The following is a 19,949-nucleotide window of genomic DNA, read 5'->3' as shown; positions in this document are numbered from 1 at the left end:
CCACTGTGGAAGCAGTATGGAGTTACCTCAAAAAACTAAAAATGGAACTGCCTTATGACCCAGAGATTCTACTTCTGGGAATTTATGTCAAGGAACCCAAGACACTAATTCGAAAGAATATAAGCACCCCTGTTTATAGCAGCACTGTTTACAATCGCCAAGATCTGGAAGTAGCCCAAGTGTTCATCAGTAGTAAGTAAATAAAACAACTATGGTCCACATACACAATGTATTACTATTCAGCTATAGAAGACCAGAAAATTTTACCCTTTGCTACAGCATGGGTGGAACTGCAGAACATCATGGTAAGTGAAATAAGCCAGTCAGAGAAAGTCAAGTACCATATCATATGATTTCACTCATATGTGGAATCTAATGAACAAACTTAACACGCAAAATATAGACAAATTCATGGACAGCATGCTGACAGCTCTGCTGGGGGCAGGGTGGAGAAACCAAGCAAAAAGGAAAAAGGACTCATGGACACGGACAACAGTGAGGTGACTCGGGCGGGACAGAGCAGGGAGTTGGGGACAGAAGAGGATATAAAAAGGATAAATGGTAATGGAAAAAATGCAGTTAAAAAAATTATGCCTCAAAAAGGAATAATAAATATTTCTTAAAAGTAAAATTAAGAAATAAAAATAATTTTTAAAGAAAAAGAAAAGCAATGGCTATGAGATACCATGAAATCTGATTTCTAAATATCTCTTCAAATAAATAATGTGCCTTTCCTTGAATTTTGTTCAAGCTCACTGCCAATCCCAGTACCTAGAATGGTCCTTTTCTCTCTGCATAGTTCTCAACCTTCGTGTCTCAGTTTAAATGTAAATTCCTCAGCCAAACCTCCCCTCAACCCCAGTGTCTAGGCTAGGTCCTTCTGTCATCTAAATACATTTCTAACAACTGTACTTTTGTAACTCAAATTATCACCTGTCTGTCCTTCCCCCTAGATTACAGTTTCTGTTAAAGCCTGGATAACATCTAACTTTTTCACCACTATATTCCTTGCACCAGCAAAGTACCTGGCAAGGAGTAAGAACTCGGTACGTATTTTTACAATGAGTGACCCAAGATAAGAATACTAGAGAAAAGATAATTTATGACTTGACATTAGTTATATATAACAATACGAGTATTATTTCACTTCTCCATTTAGTAAATGACAGTACCATCACTACTGCCCACAATTTCTAATGTCTATTATAATATTTAAATTTTAGTCATTTGACCCTGAGTTAATAAGTTCATATCTTATATAACAGAATTGATAATAGATAGTAAGTACATTATACCAAATTACACGTCAATCCTGAAGAATAGTCATTAAAAACAAAATGTGCTACTCTTCAAAGGAAATAGGTGGGTATTTTACCACCAATACTGGGAAAACAAAACCTACTTAAACTACAAATACAAGTTATCCCCTTTCCAAATGAAAGCAACATTATAGATAGAAAAATTTCCACTTACCTATGCAAATTTTGCAGTTAAGATCAAAAAGATGTTGTCTGTGTTGACTAGTGGTATCTTTAGACATGGAGTCAATCTCTTCTTTTTGTTTTTCAGATCCTTCGGTCTTTTCTAATGACTTATTACCTGCATGTTCCTAAAAGAAGTCAGAATAAAAGTTAGATTCGGCAGATTAAATTTGACCTCAATGATTAAAATCAACTTATAATTCACACTGACATTTTTCCAAAATGAAACTGTTCTATTTATAGGTTATTTTTCACTATTTAAAAAAAAAGAATGTTTAGATATTGACTTAAGATAAAGCAAAACTTAAACATTCCTCCTTCTCCAATGCAACTAACAAGATTTTATGTATTTCATCACTAACATTTAAAATAAGAGGCTGCACCAGCTATCAAACTACAGACAGCCTAAGAAGCACTCGCAGGTTTCAAGGCCTACTAAGGAATTTGCTAAGTCACAGAGGCCCCAGGAATACATTTTAACAAGTGCTTCACAGATGCCCATGATGCAAATAGTCTGTAGTCTGTACACTACATACAGAGAAATGATACTTTAAACACTCCCAGAAAACCATTAAACTTTAAAAAAGGCTACTTTAAAATATGCATTTTTAAAAATTCTTTCTATTTTAAGAAATTAGGCAAATAAACCTTTTCTGAATCTTCATGCTATAAGCACTATAAAACACGACATTTTTATTATCTTTACCTGAATCTCCATGGCTGCATCCTGTTCTTTCATTGGAGCATCACTCTCAATTTCTATTTCACCTTTATGAGTTATTTTTGTGATTGGTCGTCTTTCCACTTCTCTCTGCTCTTTCTCAATCATCTCTATGGTCTAACAGGAAACATTTTAAAGAAATACTTCAAAATTAAAAATATGTTTTAAATAATGATCAGCTTATTTTAAAATAAAAACATCATCATAGCTGATTTTTAATCTTTAGATAGTGTCTCAAACAAACTAAGGATACTGAATACCTACATATGCCAGAGACAGTTTTCAGTGCTGGGGGTATAAGAATCAGAACCTATGCCTCCTATGCCTCAGCCTTGAGAAGCTCACATGTACATAAACTTGAGGCAACTGAAGTGCAATGTAATTTGTAAAGTAATGAAACATAACGTTCATATTTAAAATCTGCCTTCTAATTTAGTATTTTAGCAACTGCCTCAGGGAAATGAAAACTAACTTTCACTTAAGATTCCTAACTTGAAGTTTGTTAACGTCCCCCAAACAGTATGAAGTTTACTCAAACACCAAAAAATTAACAGGTAGTCTCCCCTATCAGTTGTCTCCTGAGCATACTTTGTGATTTGTATGATAACTCACAGCTGAACAAGCTCAGCAATAAAACACAGTAATTAAATTACATGCAGCAAGAATTAGAAAAAGGTAGCTAAGAATGGAATGGCTTAAGGAAGGTAAAGAAGGGTCTGGTCATTTATCTCGCCTGTGTTAAGTACCAAGTCTCCTTTAAAGAAAGAAATCAGGTACATGATCTAAAGATAAAACAAGCTGGTCTCCAATGCAGATGATACTTGCAGCCAGAGTTTCAAAGAAGAGAGGCGTTGTGCATATTTGGGACATGGAGAGCAACAAAAGGAGACACTATTTTCAAAGGTAGAGTTCAGGAGAAATTACACAGGGCAAAAGTGAAGAAATATGTGAATTAAGTATAATATATCAAATCAAGGACTCTGGCACTTCAAACTAGATTCGGCAGATCTACTTGAAGGCTTAATACCTAAGATGCAGGTATTTTGGAGAACAGAATCAGGTAACTCATTAGAGTTATCATAACTATAAAGTAACCAGTATTTTCTATAAAGTAACAGGGCTAATATTCTGAGGCCATTGTAATAAAAATAATGGGTGATGTGGCGACCTCATTGTCAAGTCTCCAGTCTCATATTCACTTAAATCTTCAAAGGTATTTCAAGTTCACAACTTTCAACGGAAACTCCTGGCATCAATGACTTCCACAATTTTTTAGTTTTAAAATGCAATATGGTGCACATATTATATATTTAACATGACATTCCAGTTACATTTGGGACAGCACTACTTAAATACAAAACATTTCTGTGAATAAAAACATTAAGATGTGACAATTCAGGTCAGAGTTTATCAATAAATTTGTTACAGAAAAAACATTTTGCAGAGGTTTTGGCATTTTAAACTTTGAATTGGGGAGCATAAACCTGCAAAATGATCATTTCATCTTAATCTGGCTCTACAAATTACCAATGTTCATATCTTCAAATTGAACTTCTAAAAATTGCAGATGTGATTAAGATGTGCCCATTTTCCCATTCTTCTGATTTACAAATTACGTAACAAAACACAAAGTATTTATGTAACCTGATAACTTGAGAAAATGGAAAAAAAAAGCAGCAGAGCTCAGGAAAAACAAAAGATAGAATTTAAAAACAAAGTTAAAGGAGTAAAGTAACTAGAAATATAGGTTTTAATATAGTCAAACACATATTCCTAAATAATCTTACATGTCTGTTTTCTCTTCGTCTCCAAGCAGCTAACTCCTTAGAAGCTAGTTCTTCTGGACTCATTCTTATAAGATGATCAGGGGTTACTTCTCCTTTCAGTACTTTTTTAAATAATATCTGGAAATATTTTAAAATGGGAAGAGGAGAAAAACATTTTCAAAACAAGGAAAAGCTGCTATACAGAATCTTATAATAAATAAAGATGAAATTTTGAAACCTGGTTCACAAATGTTTTATGATTTACATATTACCTACTACAAGAATAGTGGCAGTCTTGTAGTCTAGAACTTACTATTTAAGGTAGCAAAATACACATTTCATATAAAAATCAATACATGATGGGCAAGCATGTACACTGGTGCCATTACAACAACTATCCCAAAGTTGTTTTACACCTTCCCAAGGACATGTCATAACAGACAAGGAAATGCATAAATGAACTTTATTTAATGTGATGTCTTTCATATTTTTAGGATTTCTATGTTTAAATCCTAACAGGCTTGGAGGGAACTCCAGAGAGAAGAACAACTGCAAAAAAGAAACCTAAAGGAAATATCCACTTATTGAGGAAACTGATCTCCTGGACAATAATGGCAGATTATACACTGTAGAATCCTCTTAAGTAGTTCTTAGAATACTTCAAGAAAATACCTAAATTACATACTATAGCAAATATAATTATACAAACTGACAAACTGCTAATACCTATGTAGTAACCTTGTAAGACTTCAATAAATATGCAAGGAGTTTGCATCCTCACAAACATGCACAGCTTTTAGATTCCCTTTAAGTCACAAACAAGAAATCCCAGGAAAGATTAAGTTTTCAATTAATGTTTTACTCCACTACTAAAAGATATTTAAAACTAAAGTCATGTTCAGTGTAATAAAAATGTCTTTAAAATAGCTTTGTTTTTTATCTAAAGGCAATTTAAGGAATGTAGCTATTTTCAGATTTAAATCAGAAGTATTAATATAATACTATCAATTTTAGCTTTATAGTTTTTAAAGAAAGCATATGAATTTTTAAACAAACTGGATTATACAAGGGACATAAAAGAAAGAAAATTCACATAAATCAGGTAAAGACAGACTTAGTATTTATATTTCAGTAGACTCATTCTATAACATTAGTCATCTCTAAGCAAAACTGAATTCAGTAGCAAAAGACTATTAAAATTACAAAGTCTCACTCCAAGAAATAAATTATACATCTATTGTATTACAATCTCAAATCCCTATGTATTCAGGAAAATTGGAACCATAAATATCCATGAACATGAACAAAACACTTACATTGTTTTTAGGATCTTTCAGATTGAACATCAAACTTCTATATTTGTTCTTATATTTAGCATCTGTGTCCCGAAAAAAAGAGAAAAGCTCTTTTTCAATTTTTGTGGCAACTTTTGCTGCCTTTTCCTCTGGTACCTTCAAATTTGAGTCTGTAAGTCTTAAAATTAGAATAATTCAATTATTTTTCAAATACGTGAAGCACATATAATTTAATCTTCTATAATAATAACGTGTGTTACCTTTTCATAAGAATGTCTTTGAGAGAATGTCTGACACTTTGTCTGATCTGATCTGCAGAAGGCTTGGCAGTAGCAGCAGTGGGTGGATGCACATTGGATACTCCTTTTTCAGTTTTCTTCTTCTTTATCTCTTGCTTCTCTTGAGCACCTAATTTAAATAAGTATTAAAACACAATACATTTGTTTTTAAAAACTTTTTCTTTTAGTACGTAAGTTTATAAACGCAATTGACTCATTAAAAATCACTACTTATTTCTATCTACTCCACATTGAAATATTCTTGACATTCTAAATCTATACATGGAGACAGATGTTAACTACACTTATTGAGGTGATCATTTCATAGTATACAGAGCTATCAAATCATTATGCTATACACCTAAAACTAATATAATGCTACATGTCAGTTATACCTCAATTTTTAAAAAAGTTATTTCAATAAACTTTAATTAGAAATTAAGTGACCAAAACGGGGCCCTGAAGTTAAAAAACTACATATCCTTTTTTCCATTTTAGATAATGGTTTTTAGAGCTTGTTACTTTTTGCATACACACATTAATTAACCTTTAAAAAACTATTTAGCAGTGGGTGGAGGTGGAAGAGTATATGAGGAGGATAAATGATAATGGAAAAAATACAATAAAAATAAACTATTAAAAATTAAAGAAAAATAAAAATAGGACTGTAAAAAAAACCTACTGTATTTTTCCTGTATATAACGTGCACTTTTGCCCAAATTTTTTAGAGAAAATAAGGATGTGCAAACACATGGATAGTATTGTCATAATATATTAAAAAATAAATGCTAAAATTCCTTTATAATACAAAATAGAAATACCTAAATGTAAATAAATAATGAATTAAAAACTTAAAATGAAAGTCTTTCTTGAAAGTTTGGGCCAAAAACATGGGTGCACATTATACATGGCAAAATACAGTATTTAGAAAATTTGGTCTCAACTTATTAAGTGTGCAAATAATTTAATGATTTTACTACCACCACAAAACTGATGAATCTCCTCTGGTTTTAAAACAATTGTGCTTGATTAATATTTTAATTTAAATGTTAAGCTTTTCAAATGATTTTTCAATCCATCATTACTAATGCATTTGTACTTCCAAAATCTCAATGTCAAACATTCCACTTCTCATACTAGCTTATTTATTCTAGAATCTCCTCATTCCAACAATTCTTAAATCTATCATTTTTAACATTCATGCTCTCACCTTCCCTTATAACCAACTTTAATTAGATAATCTAATACTATTACCACTCCCTTGCACACTTAATACCTTTATTCTCTCTCTTTATTTGCATTGGCAAAATCACAGCCCCAGTGAAAAAAGTCAATTTCTATCCTTCACTCAATAGCCTACAAACAGCTAAAGATAACAAGACAATTAAGCACTGGTGTGGACAGTTCTTAATTTAAATTTATAAACCCCAAATCTCAAAGAGATACTCAATCTGCTCCCCTAATCCTTTTAAAATTTCCTAGTAAATTTGCCCTCTCACTTTCTATTTTCTAAAATATCTATTTTACACATTTTTGCTCCTCTTCTCAAACCAACACTACCTCTTTCCCTAACTTCAACCTCATTTGATTTTCTCACTTCATATTTTTACTGAGAAAACAGAAAAATGTCAGCTATCCCATCTTCCCATCACTAAATCAACCTGCATATGTCCTTCCTACCACAATCTCTCTTTTCTATGACCTAACCCTTCTATGTGGATCCTACTCTTCCATCTCATTTATGGATTTTTAAACCTCAACTATCACATAATCTCTCCTGTATCACCAAATTCTCTCTCTACTGGATCATTTGTATTAATTTTTCAAACATGTTATAACTCCTTTTAAAAAAAAAGTCCTTGATCCCATATCCATCTCTAGCTACCACACCATTTCTGTTCCCTTTAACAACAAAATTCCTTGGATGAGTTCTCTGTAATCAGTATCTTCTTCTTGCTTTGCATTCTTTCATAAACCATTATAATTGGTTTTTCCCACTGCTCCACAAAAATCATTCTAATGAAGGTCACCAATAATCTCTATTTCACTAAACCACATATTTAACAATCTGTGTTCATCTTATTAGATGTCCAGACAACATTTGACACAGTTGATCATTTCCTCCTTTATGACACTTAATCTGGCTGCCAGACTACCAGGGTCTCTTAGTTCTCTCACCTTATTCATGCCATCTCTCTTTTTCTTCCCAACTTCTAAACACTGATGTGTCCCAAAGAATCTGCTTCAGCCTCTTTATTACTGTAGCTGTTATCTAAGTTCATGATTTTAAATTACTAATGCACTGATAAATCCAAAATTTATATACCATCCCTCAAAGCCTTCTCTAAGCTCCAGGCTCATCAGCCAAAGGTTTATTCAAACATCCTGCACCTGCATATCTAATAGGCATCTCAAGATAAAATGCCCAAATCATAATTTTTCAATATTCCTCCCCAAATCTTGTCTTTCTCATCCAATTAAATAGCACCAACATTTATCTAATCATGTACAACTCTTTCCTTCAACTACCTGTATCTAACCCATCAGCAAGTTCTGCCAACTACTGTAAAACATATCTCTGACCACTTCTCACTACCTCTATTTTACCTCTGTTCCAAGCTACCACTATTTCTTTCCTTGAATACTGCTATAGATTCCTAAATGGTCTACCCTCCTTCTCTCCTCTTACAGTCCAGTCTCCACAGAAAAACCATAGTGATTCATTCCCTTGTACAAAATCCTCTGAAGTTTTACCATGATATTCAGAATAAAATATTGACCTGGCCAGGTGATTCAGTTGGTTAGAACATCGCTCCATATACCAAAAGATTGCAGGTTTGATCCCTGAAGAGGGCACATTACCTAGGTTGCAGGTTTGATCCCCGGTCTGGGACATTATAGGAGTGGAATGGAGGATGTTTCTCTCTCACAATGTTTCTCTCTCTCCTCTCCCCCTCTCCACCCTTCCTCTCTTTGAAAATCAATAAACATACCATCTGTGAGGATTTTAAAAAGTATATTATACACACATGCACACTCTGTCATGGTGTCAAAGTGCCTACATAACTTTCTCTGAATTCATCTTCTAACACCGTTCAATCCCTCATATATTACCTTCCAATCACTCTACAGTGGCTTTCTTGCTCCTCAAATACCCAACCTGTTTCTGCCTCAAAGCCTTCAGACTGGCTATGCCACCTACCCAGTCTTTCCTCCAAACAACTTCACATCCTTCCAAATACCACTTACATTCTAAAACAAACTCCAACCACTCTCCACAACTGTGACTCTATCCCATTACTCTACTTTTTCTTCATAGTGTCTAAATTCTGTAAAATAGCATACCATTTCCTTACTTGTCTACTTATTTTCTTTCTTCTCTCATTGGTATTTAAGTGCCATGAGGACAAGCGCCTTACTAAGTTCATTAGTACTCCCTCAGAATTTAGAGTAGCAGTTTTCAATTTCAAGTATGGTTAATCACCGAATCTATATTTATTAACATTAAAATGTTAAAATTTCTAAATTTCCCTAAGTATACTAATTAATAGTATATGAAATAAAATATAAGTACATTAATACATAATAATTTCTATTAATCTTACTACCTAGTTTTGATGCTTTTTCTCCTGTACAAACACTTGTAGAATCTTTTGGCATTTTTTCATTTTTTTCTTCTGAGGCTCTCCGAGGTAATGCTTGTTGTCCCATCTTTCGAAGGGGAGCTAGCTGCCATTTTTTCATTTCATTATCTCTACAGTCTGATGAGTTTTTGCCTTCACCAGATTCCTGGAAAAGAATAGTATTTAATTCATTAAAATTAAAACTACTACACTATCTATAAATATAAAGCAAGACTCAAGAAATGTAGATAAAAAAAATTAAACCTAACCAGTATTACAGCCTATTACAATACCAAACATATTCCATTCTTTAGCCTAATAACTGTTCAAATGTTTTTTTAAAGATGTAAAAAATTATTCTCAATTATTAGCAAAAAGAAAAATCACCCTTTCATTCAAAATCCATTTGTTAAGCATCTGTCTATGAAACACCTAATAGCCTATTTAGCTCTCCTACATAAAGGAAAACTAAAAAGCAGAGATCATGTTCCCAATAATGGTATCAGAAATAAAAACTTAGATACAAGATAATAAGAGTTCTCTTAGTTGGCTGTGGATATGAGAAAATGAGGGAGGGATTATGGAGAAATAAATATCTGTATTTTTCACTATTTTTTAGAACAAATGAAGTGCTTTTCACTTATAGTAAGTGTACCAGTTTAAGTTCTCAGTGTACCAACTGGGAAGTTTCACTTCCATAACGTAGAACAAACCATCAGGATACCTGCTACTCTTGTCCTAATATAATACACAAAGAACTGGTAGTAAAACTGGCATTCCAAGACCCTTGGGAGAAATTAATCACATCATGTTAGTGTTTTAAAGATGGAACACTATGTATGGACATATAATCATAGGTTTCAAGACAGAATACATACAAAAACTGATTTTCCCCAAACAAGGAATCTTTTAATTTTTTAAATTTATTTTCCACCTCTCCAACTAGATTTACTTGACAGTAGGTACTTATTTCAATCAGTGCTATATACGCAAGTCAGGTGCAGGGCTTGGCATACAGCAGGAACTCAACAAATGGTTCAATGTAAAATCTAGGGATAACAAGTGATATTTAAAAAGCAGTTTTAGTAAACTAAAATCAGACAAGTCTAAGTAAGATTCAACAGTACGTCAAAAAGGAAGCAGTAATCACTTGGACAGCACATGAATTTACAAAATCAGACTGAACTCAATTATTTTTCTGAAAGGGGGGGTTTCCTCAAAGCATTTACGATGTTAATGTTTTTTTAAATGTCTTTTTAGACAAGCTGGAGACAATTCAACTAAATGATAAAACAATGAGCCATATTTCTGAATGGCCAAGAAGTGATGATTAATAATAAATAGAAGCTTTCCAAAGGTGTGTTATAAATTCTTCTAAATGGAGGTTTCAGTCCTGTATTATGAGCTACTTTGGTGCTAATCCAGACAACAGACAAAGCAACAGCACGTCAGGAGGACATAATCTGATTTTCAAAGTCTCAGCAGACAGAAAACAGTGGATACCATGAGAATCTGGCAAACTGGAACCTAATCCAAATTTGTCATGTAAGGAGTGTCTGAAAGAAATGAGTTTCTAATAGAGATTTCGGAGAAAACATGCTTATGCTCTTAAATCTGAATGGCTGAACTATAAGATTTCCAAGGTTCCTTCCAACTCTACAATTCATGTTCATTGTCTTTTGGACTGTTATACTTAACTATCCATATACATTTGTTGCCACTGTGTTTCCCACCCCCGAGCACTCTTAGAAAAATCAACAGTAATAAAACGGTAGACAACAAAAATAAAGAAAATTTAACCAGATAAAGTACTGTGTCCTCTATATATTGCTTCTGTAATTTACTAAGTATCTTAAAATTTCTATTAGAAAATACTTTTAGAAGGTAGATAAAATATAAGAATGAGGGAAAACTGACAGCTTGTCACATTTAAAAAAAAAATTATGAGGTGAGGGTTCCAAGCAAACACTAGGACAAAAGTAAAACAAATTAAAATTACTTTTCCTTACAGAGAAAATAACTCTTCCAGTTGAAAATAATGTCAAATGTAGTTTAAAGATTACAAGACATTTTTTATCAATAGAAGAGAAATAAGCCAGTCAGAGAAAGGCAAGTACCATATGATTTCATTATATGGAATCTAATGAACAAACTGAACTAACAAGAATAGAGATAGACTCATAGATGGAGAGCAGATGACAGTTACTGGGGGTGGAGGGGGCGGGAGGTTAAGGGATGGAAGATGAAGCGAAAAGGAAAAAGGACTCAGACACAGACAAGTGTGGTGACTAGAGGAGAGGGTTGGGTGGAGGAAGAGGGTACAGGGGGTAATAAATGGTAATGGAAAAAAATTACAATAAAATATAAACTATTAAAGGAAAAATGTTATCATTATGCACCATTTCCACCTAACACTCCAAGATCACACACATCTCCCACCACAAAAAATCCAAGTACCAAACTAGACACTAGAAATAGCAAAAAGACTTTAAAAAATAAGATCTGTATGTTCTGAAGATGTCGCTACCTAATTTCACCAAAACTGCCAAAATATTTTAGATTTAAAATGTATTGCTATAGTAAAATTTTAAAATGCACATTAGAAAAAAATCTAAGGAGAAATTTCAAATTCTAATGATCAGTCTAACAAATTTCTTAAATAACAAAAGAATGCATTAGTGAGCAGCTCACCCGTTTTAAAATTTTGACCTTGTGCTTCACTGTATCATCTATATACTTGGTTTTGTCATTTGTTGATGTATGCTTTGATAATCCAAACTTTTCATATTCCATTGTTTTGTCTTCACTATGGACTTCAACTTTAGCTTGGTTTTCCAAAATACCTGAATCTGCTATTTCAGTCTTTTTATCTTCTTCAGCACAACATTTCACACACACATACTCTTTGTCTTCCTCTCCCATTTGTTGTGCTTGAGATAGACTTAACCCAACACAATCGCCATGAAACCAGTCATCACATCTTCCACAGCCAACCATAAATCTGGAAAAGAAGAAAAGAACTTTAACACATTTTCTCAAAAACCAATGTCAAGACTAAATTAAATTTTCAATATTTGACTCTGATAGTTTGTTTTCCAGCTTTACCCATTCTATCAGTTTAACATGGAACAAGTTTTCAGAAAAAATATTCAGTGAAAATGAAACTTCTAATACGCCAATTATTTCCCCTCTAGTATGAGAAATACTGAAAAATAAAAAGCCATAGGGACGAAAATAAAGGACAACTGACCTTTGTTAGTATGCTCTATAGAATAACAGTATACAACAACATCTCCACTGACAAGGGTTAAGGTCTGTGATAATTTGATTACAATCCATCAAAATTTCATTTATCACAGACCTGAAATCATACATAAAATTGGAGAATCATTTAACCACTCATTTTTAATGACAGAAAAACCAAATTAACAAAAATACAACTCAAAAACTAACAATGAAGTCTCTCAAATTGTTTCTTGTTCACCATCTTAACTATGTAACTATTTCTTGAGGTCAAATATTCTGGTTCAGGGTGTGGCATTATTCATCTAAAAAAATCTTGAATGTAGACTTCCTTAGTACCAACCCAGTGCTTCAGCTGATAAAACTTTTTCAAAGCAAATACCAGTGTTGTATCTTAATGTAAAAAATATTAATATTCAGGCTTTTAACAAATTTCTAAAGAATGTCCCTGTAACTTTTCCCTTTACTGCATTTTATCTAAGAAATCGCTAACCAGTGAAAACGTCCAGGAACATGAGATTTATGACTCATGGCAAATCTAATATATATATGCATCAATGTTAGGGAGATATTATCTTTTTTACATATTTAAATATCACTGTTAGGAAAACTACAAAGCTCACTCAGTCATGTTTAAGTTTCCCTTCTTCAGGTTAGTAACGCATGCTATGCTTGGAAAATTAAGGATTCAGATATATTCTTTCAGGACTTAAGACTGATTTTGACAGTAATAGTGGCACCACTATGTGTCCACTCCTCTTTAAAACCTATGGTACAATAGAAAGATGTTACAGGTAATAGTTATGTGGTCCTCTCTCTAATATCGCTTGAACTCAAAATCATTAAAAGCTTCTATCTTTACATGGTATCTTGAGAAAAGTCATGCTAAATACGCTGTTCCTCAATAGCAGCACTCGTGTGTTCTAGTGCATACCAAGCTAATGCTGTGCATTAAGGACTAGACCTCAAGTGTGTAATTCACCATTCCTTACCCTAACTGGTAATGCGTGTGCTGGCTTTACCAGGTAAGCCATCATGTCCCCACTGATTCATTTGGTTTAGGGGATAAAAGCAAAAAATCTCATCCCTTATGTAAAAACAAAACTGCCAGACTCTCTTAAATTTGTAACTCTAGTACATAAACTTTTAAACAATGTAGCATTAATTTGCAAAACAGAAGTGGTTTCTCCAGGTTTGGGGAGACTTTTGATGGGTCCATGCTGCAATGATACAGATCTTAGAACCAGCAGTAAAAGAACGTTTGAAAAATACAGGTGCTTCCAAGTTTTATTTCACCTTGCACTGTTCTAAGAAATGCTATTTCTTGAAAGCAATGTCTTTGAAATATTAAAGGAAAGCTACTAGTGATTTCCCTTTATTTCCATTATTGGGAGTTATATTATTTCTTCAAGTCTTTAAGCTTTTCAGTAAGACACTATATTCAATAAAAGCTACATACCATGACCATAGTCACGCTTTTGTTCCAAATCCAAGTATCAATTTATAAAGCACATTTTTAAAGTGTTTCAAAATTTTATTTAAAAGTTTTATAATCATGAAATTTTACACCATGCCTCACGTTTCCATCTCCTCAGACTTGAGAGGCTGTGAAAAGCAACTACTAGTGCTGTTGCTGACATCTTAATAATAGTTTAGAGTTTATGTAAAAAATAATGCAGTTAAATAAAACTGAGTAATCAAGAATAACATTGATAAAAATAATTTCCATATATCCTTGGGGAAAACATCATATAACTTGAAAATTAAATTCAAAACCCAAAATGTAAACATGGAATAAGATTAAAACTTACAAGTACTATAAACTTTATGAACCGTATTTTTAAAAGATATAACAAAGAGATTATATATTTTCTTCCTTTCCATATTATTTTTCAAGGGGCGGGAGGAAGAGTATGAATCACACAGCTAACAGGATTCCTCTTCCATTTTCTGGTGTCCTTAAATTTCTGATTACCAACAGGCAAAATCACTTAACAAACTGTAAGCTGGATGTTAAAGTCTTTCATCACTTAAAAAAAGAAAAACATGTTGTATGGAGTTTAGCTCTAAATTAAGTGGTCAGCATGAATCAGTTAAATGGAAGAGTTTGAAAAATGTTTTCCTATATTGTATGTTCCTATATAGAATTTAAAGTAAAAATAAAAACATCAACTGTAAAATAACTTAAAATTCTAATCATTTTGGCATAAAGCCAAAAATTTTCAAGTTTTCAAAGTAAACTACAAAACTGTGAATTCCTATTGTTAGCAAGTTCATTAACAAAGTAACTGTTACAAGATGGGCCTTCAGTTCTTTTGTTTCCTTCAAATGAAAATCTAGGCCACATCACTATGAATGTATATATACTCTTTTCTAAGATGAAAGGGTTCAACTCCACATAAACATTAAATCAGTATTTTTGTCACTACCTAATATGCAGAACTTATCAAACTCTTAAAGTCCTGAGAAAAAACCAGAAACGTTTATTCTAGGCAAAAACTTCCTTCTCCAAATATAAGGTTTGATTATAAAGCTTTGCCTCCATTTTAAGATGTTTTTTAAAATTTCACACAATAAATTAAATCTTCTATAACTGAGCAAGAAATTATAATATAAAGATACGTCTTCAGGAGAGCTAGCAACAAAAAGACTAAGACTTGATCCTTCCAATACACTAACTTGCTTATAATTAAAAGCAGTTCAAAGGTAACATTAACTTTTTTAAATGACTATTAAACAGTCTGGTTCTTAAAATATGTATACTTCTGATTTAAGGCTGAATCCGGAAAGTAAACAGAATCCAAAAAATAAAAAATCAACACCCCAGCATGGGTGTAAACTGTTAGAGTGTCAATACTTATTGTCTTTAGGACATGTATAAAAATTGCTTATGGTCAAATATTGCATTTGGTCATACCATGAACAAATCTATTAAAAAATAATTTCCTCTGGAAGCACATACAAGAAGCTAACCTCCACAGCAATACATGTAAAATGCTGAAGATTTAATAGTCTTTACAGAAGCAAGGCTGTCAAAAGTGGTAGAAAACATCGTACCAAAAACTTTTAATGGGCTAGTGCACGACATAAAAAAGATGGATTACATTACTTCCAATATGCCCTTCCTAACAAATTCAAATCTTAAAAATCACATGCTGCACAACCGGAGCATCTTTTGGGTAACCTCAATATATGCACAGTGTATCAAAGTAGTGAAGGCTTGTTAAATGTAAAGAAAAAAAACAATCAATTATTTAGGGTTCTTTATTCACAAAATTGAAATAATATGTAATGGTGCTTCCAAAATTACCCATTTCCAATGCTGTTATATATTATTCATGTAAATTACATAGAATGAACTCAAAATCCCCACACATCTAATATTCTGTCATTTTCCAGACTGAAGCAAAGAAACTCAAGGTTTTACAGAGTAGATCCATAAGGCAGCATTCAATAAAAAAACAGAAGGACTTAACATTTAATTTTCACTTTAGGAAAATAACTTGATTTTGGTAAAATGACAGTCATTTAAAAGCCTGGGCAAACTCCTGAGGACCAGCCATCAGAAGTTCATACCAAAAAAATGCTATATAGTAACATCCCTAACATGGCTTCCAACTCAAGACCAAAGTTTCATTTTAGAAACTCATTTACTTTGAGGTTCCTATTCTATTCCTTTGACCACACAGCACAATGGTAATTTTTAGAAGATTTTGGCAGAAAGAAAAGGGCTGGCATAAAAGAGGACTTGAATGTACCATCCAAGCCCCTAATCCTTTTAGGCCTGAAAATTTAGCAGGCCCACTTTATAGTGTTTGAATAGTTGTTTTAAATTTTAAAAAAGCATAAAAAGAACATGTAAGTGAGGACAAATGTAGTCCTATGTTCAAACAAGTCACGATTTTTAAAAACTGAATTACACTGTTTTGAAGTAACCACTAAACTGACACTAGAAACAGGCCACAGGCTGAATCACAAATGAAACTCTGACATAAACTCGAGTTATTTTTTTTTTACAAAATAGCTGCAAGTCTTCTCACTCTCCCCAACTACCCCTCCCCACACTAAAATAATGAATTACACACTTTTCTAAATTGTGCCTCCCTAAATAGTTTCATTTTTATGTAATCTGAGTGCTGGAAAAGTCACCATAACATTTACTTTTACAAGGAAGGAAGGACATTACAATGTGCAAGTTATAATGTTCTTTTATCATATCAATGTTGATAGAAGTTCCAACAGCAATCTGAACACTTGAACAGGATAATCTTGTAGCTGCAAATTCCACTTCATTTCTTGTTTTCCTTTCTTAAAAAGCTAGGGAACAAAATACATGGTGGGAAGAATGCCATAAAACTTTAAACTGAATCCTAAGAAGAGAATGCAGAAGGACAGTGCTAAAATCATTTCTTAAAAGATTAGAATTCACAAGAAATCCTACAAATCACTAAATCATTCAAAAAGAAAGATCTTGTTTTCACTCTATTCCATGTTACATACAAATTTCACATGGGTAATTTAACAGCTATTTTAGCTATCAAATTTCATTCCAAGATCAAGTTTAATAGTTATGAAGTAGTAGTATTAAGTTATCTTGTATGCATCATTCTACCTCCCCCCAAAAAAATCTTCAAAGAAAAATAAAATTTCCATTATGACCTTCACACTTTATTACTAGTTTTTCTCAAGACAAATAAAATATTATATATAGACCCAAGGCAGTGTAACAGTTTTCTGATTAGCAAAAAGGGTTTTTATTTCCCCTAGATGTAATGACTAAATTACACTAACTGGTTACAATGACAAAGCATTCCCATATATACCCGCTGTTGGTCAGGCTATGCTTTTTTAATGTTCTAAAATGACATATTTATAAATTCAGTGACTCCATCTTCCTATTGTTTATCCAAGAATGATGCGGGGTTTTTTTGTTGTTGTTGTTTCTGCAAGAGTCTTTGTATGTTAAATAATTTCTTTGTATAAAAATGTTCACACTAATCCCACCCTAAAAAAGCAATTTCTCTTCAATGTACACATCACATACACATACACACGCACACACACCTGTTGCCATGTGGTTTTTTGCAAAACCCACACTGTTTGCTCGGAGTCCACACATATTTGCTTTCAAATGAAGAGCTATGATCTAAGCCTTCTTTTTTTATGGTAGCTATGTTATCTGGAATGAACAATGGTGGCTCATCCAAAGAAAAACTTTTGCTGCTCCTTCTTTGGCGGGGCTGTAGGTTCTTCTCAGGTTTTTTTAGTTTCAGTTTATCCTCCTCCTTAAAATGCTCTGTACCACCTGCATGTTCAAGCTCTTCCTTCACAAGACTATTGGTTTTCACAGTGGGAGCCAGCTGCTGGGACTTATGGCACTGTTTCTGGCAGGAATGTAATAAATGTCCAGTTTGTGCAGGATGATGAGGCTCCTTAGAGCAACCCCCATGAGGTTTATCACTCAACGAATGAGTTACAGGTTTGGAAATCTGTACTAAATTTTGATCTTGCATTTTTTTCGATATAGAATGAGCTTGATTTTTCACAGACTTAACCCCAGAATTGCAACTCTGAATCTTTAAATCCCTATCAACTTGTTTTTTTCTCACTTTGACTGGCCTATGAAAATTTTGTTGAGGTTCTCGTTCATCAGCATTTCGTTTCACACTTTTGACACTAGCTTTAGTTTTGTTATGCATCAATTCATGCTTTGCTCCAACAAGTTTTTTCAGAGTATTTGTGGTCATGTTTTGCTTAGAATGAATTACAAGTTTTCTGTGTTTGGATTTTATGTTTTTTGACTCTAAGCAAGAAACACTACTTGACGGGTTGTTTCTGTCATCCTGAAGGTTTGCTGTTTCATGAGACTCTATTTTAATTCTTTCAACGACATTCAACTGTTTTGAACTTTGGTCAGGCACATCACAAACAGCATGTCCTACAATACTACTTTCTGGTTCTGAAGCACTAGTATCAACCACCTCAAAGTTTGATTTGTTAAATTCAGTGTTCTCCAACTGCTTATGATTAGACTCTATGTCTTTACAATAACCCAATGGTTCTATTTCATTTCTATGAAGGGAATTCCTAGTTTTGTCAGATTCCATGGTATTCTTCAATTCCAAATGACATTCTTGTACTTCATCCCCAGAACCAGACAAACCTACAAGGTTCTTTTCAGTCTTATTTGTACAAGCAGCATCACCAGACAGAGCAGAAGATGCAGGTTCCTCAACAATTTGGTCATCTTCATGAGATAATTTTACTGTTTCCTTTGATTCTTGTTCAACTTTTTCCTTTGTCCTCATTTCTTCAGCAATAGTCTCATCCATTTTATCCGCAATAGAATCATTCTGTTCATGTTCTTCTTTATCTGAAAATGTAAACGATGTGCTACTAACAGTCTTAGTCTTGATTTTACATTCCATCAGAGCTTCATTTTTCTTTTCTTCGATACCATCGCAAGTCTCTGAAAGGAGTGGACAATTTAATTCATGAGATGGCACATTTGCTTTCCCCTGATTATTACACTTCTGCTTAGAATCTAATTCAGCTTCATCCTTCATTTCAAGGCAAGATGATACTGAAGAATGACTTGAAGACACTGATATTTCTGGTACCACTTCAATTTGTTCAATATGCCGACTGCTCCTTCTGCTCTCTTTATGGTACTCAGGCTTTGGTGATGTACAAGCTTCTTCTTTTATCTGACACCTCTCTGGTTGTTTCCCCCCTGCTTTAGAGGCAGATACAGTCTTCACAGATGTTTTTTTTGTGCTATTTAAAGGTGCTGCATTTGAACGCTTGGCAATAGTGCTTTGTCGCAAACTTCTTACTTGTTCTATCACAAGGAAAAAAAATAAATAAAAATAACTTAGCTATTTTGCCATGTGTTTTTATTTCAATACAATTTAGAATATATACTTCTTTATTCTGAGCTACAAAATGTATCATTTCAATGAAAATGTACTCAACACTCATGATGATGAATTTAGAGATATATATGTTTTGTATTTATCAAAGTTCTATAAATTCTAGCAGGGGAAAAACCTCTATAAAATTTAGACTATTATAACTTACTACAAGACAGAAATGTTTTCATCAAGTCTCTTCTATAAGAAATAAACTGAGAGTAAAATAAGTTAAATGAGCCTCCTTTACATCAACACACCCATCCTAAAGCACAACTGTAATACAGTTTTAAACATTAAATATTTTTAAACATATAAAACCAATGTCAGGTGCCAGTAAAATCTGAACTAACCCACCTATTACAAACAAATCTGTGAGTTTCAAAGCACAGCCTCAAAAGAACTCTAATTCCTTTCTGAATGTGCTTCAACTCATATCACACCATTTTAGCATTCAAGCTATTCCTAAGAGAAAGATGTATATGCTAGAATATTAAACACAGAACAAGAAAAATTACAATTAAAAACACTTAAACCAAGAAAATATATCACAAAAAATAAAGTATGAAAATAATAAAGCTTTCCACCTTTAACAGTGCTTCTAACAAAGAACCTATTAATTTGAGTTTTC

At 33.0% G+C, this 19,949-nt stretch overlaps 1 protein-coding gene across 4 annotated transcripts in view; it reads right to left on the bottom strand.

Moving 5' to 3' along the window:
• The window catches only part of PHF3 (PHD finger protein 3), an 82,792-nt gene that overhangs the window by 24,905 nt on the left and 37,938 nt on the right, over window positions 1–19,949 (bottom strand). For 3 of the 4 annotated variants that reach the window (XM_054569545.1, XM_054569546.1, XM_054569547.1), the window contains 8 exons: window positions 17,472–19,248; window positions 11,856–12,165; window positions 9,150–9,330; window positions 5,524–5,671; window positions 5,285–5,441; window positions 3,990–4,106; window positions 2,188–2,319; window positions 1,474–1,609 (listed from right to left, as the gene is read on the bottom strand). In XM_054569545.1, coding sequence (XP_054425520.1) covers window positions 1,474–1,609; window positions 2,188–2,319; window positions 3,990–4,106; window positions 5,285–5,441; window positions 5,524–5,671; window positions 9,150–9,330; window positions 11,856–12,165; window positions 17,472–19,248 — 2,958 coding nt within the window. The remainder of the gene's footprint in view (window positions 1–1,473; window positions 1,610–2,187; window positions 2,320–3,989; window positions 4,107–5,284; window positions 5,442–5,523; window positions 5,672–9,149; window positions 9,331–11,855; window positions 12,166–17,471; window positions 19,249–19,949) is intronic. The other variant, XM_054569548.1, reaches the window with a different exon arrangement.

This window comes from Pteronotus mesoamericanus, unplaced genomic scaffold (assembly GCF_021234165.1).
Source record: "Pteronotus mesoamericanus isolate MK-2021 breed Mesoamerican mustached bat unplaced genomic scaffold, CSHL_Meso_final contig_20, whole genome shotgun sequence".
Lineage (NCBI taxonomy): Eukaryota > Metazoa > Chordata > Mammalia > Chiroptera > Mormoopidae > Pteronotus > Pteronotus mesoamericanus.
The sequence above is the reverse complement of the archived record's forward strand: the minus strand, read 5'-3'. Positions and strand labels throughout refer to the sequence as shown.